A 3,916-nucleotide genomic window follows, 5' to 3' on the forward strand; every position below is an offset into this window, starting at 1 on the left:
GTGCGTGGTGGGAATTTTATTTAAGCAGAATTAATCCAAAACTTCATATATCAAATTTTATAGTGGTAGAAGAAATCAGCAGAGCAGAGAAAAATACCAACAGGTGGGCCAGATTCTGCCCTTGAAAGCACACAGGTCTGCATAATGAGCTATCCATCCCATTGCAGCATACATCAGGACTTAATTTAAAAGTTGGCTTTACAATGAGAAGAGACTGGAAAAATATATTATGCATAAAGATATATTGTACTAGAAGCTAGATCCAAACACTTCTGCATGCTGAGGGTGTTTGGAATACGAACACGAATCCAGATTTGAATTTTATACAAGACACAGTTCCTTAAAATGGGCTGATTCACGAATCCAGCTTCAAACCCTTATGAACTTTGAAACAGTGGCTTGAGCTTCTCTCTCTCTCTCTCTCTTTGGTTATTTCAAATACTAGCAGTGCTGATTGGAATAAGCTCCCTTTGGTTTAAAACAAACAAACAGGAGATTATGATGAACAGCTGGTAGCAAAATATGCTCTCACTTTTTTTAAGCTACAAATTAGGACACATTGACTCCATTAATTTAAAAAAGTTTTTACAAGTATTTAAAAAGCTGGTAAGAAGTTTTCATGTATACCATCTTGCAAGAAAGCAATATCAACATTATTTTAATACAAAAATGAAGCAAATGAATGTGTAAATTATTTATTTTAAATACTTGGTGCAACTGTTCCTGTTAACTAATCCAGGCACTTGGAAGGCAATTACACTGAGCTTTGACAACATTGCCAACCCACTGTAGTGTGCCTTATGCCAAACACTATTGTTATTTTATTGACCACATTCACCATTACATATGCATATGAAAAAACAGAGGCATTTTCATCAGGATTACCCTAATAGCATTAAGAGATTATTTTTTAAATTTCCTTGGAAGAAAATTCACTTAAATGAGATTAGTTATTACTTGACTGGTTTCCTATCATACTGCTATGTTTAGGTAAGTGGAGTCCATTAGAGTATAAAGTTCAAGAAAAAAAATGATTTTATACATTAATGATTTCAAATAAAAGGGAAGCACTATATTTGTGCATAGCTTCTTTTGAGAAAGTTAAGTCGATGTTCTGGTTAGAAGAGATAACACTTTTTGTCCCTCCTGGTGGCCCCCTAGTGTCGCCATTAGTTGCTAATTACTTGCAAACAAATAAACAATTAACTCCTCGTGCCTCTTGGTGGGAGAGTTTTCATTGACATGCTAAAACTTTCTAATAAAAGATTTTAATTAATGATGTAGCAAATCCAACCCCCTTGTCAACACAGTTATAAGGAGAAAATGCAAGAAAATGCAAGTACAGTCTGTGCACCACATATACTGAAGGTGAAAGAATGGCAAGTACACCATTACCTTCTGCCAATACAGCAGCATCTCAGAATTGCCAGAAAGCATCTGGTTCCATGGAAAATAAAGCCACACATTCCTCATTTTCCATTGAAAGTATCTTGGGATTAGAGCAGAAAGATGAAGGCATTCCAGCTGCAAAACCTCACAGACCATGGATAGATACGTGCAACAACTTAGGTAAGCCAGTAGCTTCAATTTCATATTTACAACATGGTAAAATGTATGTATTATTAATCATGTATTTCCATAAGTATTTAAGCACATTTAGACATATCCATGAAACATTCAAGTACTGTTTATTTTGTTACAGGATTACATTTTAATACAAATATTTAATTGAAAACGATGTCAAATACAGAGCTGTTAATTTTAAATTCTATTTTTTTTCTAGTTTTAGGAGAAGATGGTAACCCACAACTGCAGCTCTCTGCCATTTCCTGTGAAAGGCCATTACTGCATGCTAACAATCACCTAATGCAGGAGGAAAGAGTTTTGAAATGTGAAAAATATTTCTCAGTTACTGAAAAGGTGTCTTATAAAAGAGAACTGAGCTGGTACAGGGGCAGGAGACCAAGAACTGCTTTCACTAGAAGTCAGGTAGGGTTCCAATTACCTGTTTATAAATACAATACTATGTATTTTCCTATGTTCATAGTAAAACACATTAATTAGTAGGAAGCCTGTAATGACTGCTTAATAAAATATTGTATCCCACTGTATGAAGAGTAGCAAGATGTGTGTGTAATTAAGGGCTGGTGTAAATCCAAAGTACCATCACTTATTTGAGCTGACACTCACTGGTGTGTAATTTTAGAATTTGTACAAAAGTTTGTTTGGAAAGTCTTTTACTGTAAAGTTGTTGTTATATAGCATAAAGTTCACAATTGCTTTTAATGCATTGTTTGTTTATTCTCCTCAGATTGAAGTGTTGGAAAGTGTTTTTAGAGTGAACTCCTATCCTGGCATTGATGTCAGAGAAGAACTAGCTCACAAACTAGATTTAGATGAAGACAGAATCCAGGTAACATGGGGGAAAAAAAAATCAGAATATTTCTGTTATCACATGGCTACTATCTTCTCATTCATTATGTAAATGATAGCAGCGAAAATCTGAGTTTCAGTGACTCTTATGTATCTTAACGAATTAGTACTTTTTAAATATTCATTATGCTTGCAGTGATTTGTAGCAGAAAAGTCAAGGAAATTCCCCTTCCCCTCTCTCCCCCCCTTAGTACTGATTTGACATTTAGTGATACATTTATTGTTACATTTTAGTGTCATCATCCTTCCATCTACCATAAAGCATTCCCTGTAGTGTTTCAAGTTTGAAACTCTTTTTAAGTTGTTATAAACCATGTCAGTAGTGGGTTTGGAACCAAATCTGAAAATTAAATTGCTTGCATTTATTTGAAGCTAATACAAATAAATGCAAGCAAACATATTGATACTATTCAAGAGATTTTGCTGGATAAGGTAGGTTGAAAAAATATTTAAATCACTTTTGAACTTACGTATTATTTGGTTGAGAGCCCAGTGTACACGGGTATTTTAAGAGCCCGAAGTCAATAGAATTCATCCTGTTGACTTCAGCATGCTGTGGATTGGTCTTTTGTACTTTCTCTGAAGTCAATGGAAGGTTTTTTATTTACTTGCACAGGAGCTGGATCAGACTGTAACAGCTTAATACTGCAACTAAGTACTTCTTTGAGGCATTGAGTACCCTAGCCTCCCAGTGACAACTTAGTTCAGATTGCTCAGTATCTTCAGTTTTGCAATATGGAATAAAACGGTTTATTTCTCTTTAATTTTGTTTGGCTAACATCATTAAAATGACTACAGATTACTACCAGTATATACCTGCATTTGCTGTTTTGAAGCTTGTGTTTGGCTTCTAAGCTGTCAGAATTTTTAAATTATTTTTTAGATTTATTCCACATATTTCATTTAAAATATTAAAGGAAAATCTATCAATTTCAAATAAGTATTCCTTTTATTTAAATTTCAGATCTGGTTCCAGAATCGTCGTGCAAAGCTGAAAAGATCCCACAGAGAATCTCAGTTTCTAATGGTGAAAAACACTTTCACATCCAACCTACTAGAATAGGAAGAAGCCAGATGGTTCACCATTATGCTACTGTGGTAAAACATGAGTTGTTACTCGCTATTCATAATTTGTATTAAGTACTGATGATGTAGTATTTTTACTTTGGAACTTTACATCTGGTTTTGAAAGATCATCAGGATTTTCATTAAAATAAACTGTAAATACTTTATTATTATATGATTCAAATTACAACTGTGCACTTTTTGTAAAAAATGCTTTATATTTTAATAAATATTTTCAGAAAAAAAGAGAGATTTTTGCTTTAAAAAGAAGGTTGCTGCATAGTTCTTCACATGATATAAATCAGTCTAGCTTGATCCAAGACAGTGGACTTGTATCACTTTAAATCAGCTGAGGATTTGGTCCTCTGAGGTTGCTGATTTAGGAAAAATCAGCAGGAATACAAGAAGAATGTAAGTG

The 3,916-nt window shown here is 33.9% G+C and overlaps 1 protein-coding gene across 1 annotated transcript; it reads left to right on the forward strand.

The window, feature by feature from the left end:
* Window positions 1–1,037: 1,037 nt before the first annotated feature.
* Window positions 1,038–3,671, forward strand: HESX1 (HESX homeobox 1). The gene is made up of 4 exons (XM_019504637.1): window positions 1,038–1,569; window positions 1,784–1,989; window positions 2,312–2,413; window positions 3,398–3,671. The coding sequence occupies exons 1-4, from the start codon at window positions 1,377–1,379 to the stop codon at window positions 3,494–3,496; spliced, it is 600 nt and encodes a 199-aa protein (XP_019360182.1). The 5' UTR covers window positions 1,038–1,376; the 3' UTR covers window positions 3,497–3,671.
* Window positions 3,672–3,916: the final 245 nt, after the last annotated feature.

This window comes from Gavialis gangeticus, unplaced genomic scaffold (assembly GCF_001723915.1).
Source record: "Gavialis gangeticus isolate Ggan-Ray unplaced genomic scaffold, GavGan_comp1, whole genome shotgun sequence".
NCBI lineage: Eukaryota > Metazoa > Chordata > Crocodylia > Gavialidae > Gavialis > Gavialis gangeticus.

Excerpts from the sequence above, each read along its gene's own strand:
- HESX1 (XM_019504637.1), top strand. The coding sequence starts at position 1,377 with ATGGCAAGTACACCATTACCTTCTGCCAATACAGCAGCATCTCAGAAT. Across the intron at positions 1,570-1,783 it reads AGATACGTGCAACAACTTAG|TTTTAGGAGAAGATGGTAAC; the intron begins GTAAGCCAGTAG and ends TTTTTTTTCTAG. Across the intron at positions 1,990-2,311 it reads CTGCTTTCACTAGAAGTCAG|ATTGAAGTGTTGGAAAGTGT; the intron begins GTAGGGTTCCAA and ends TATTCTCCTCAG.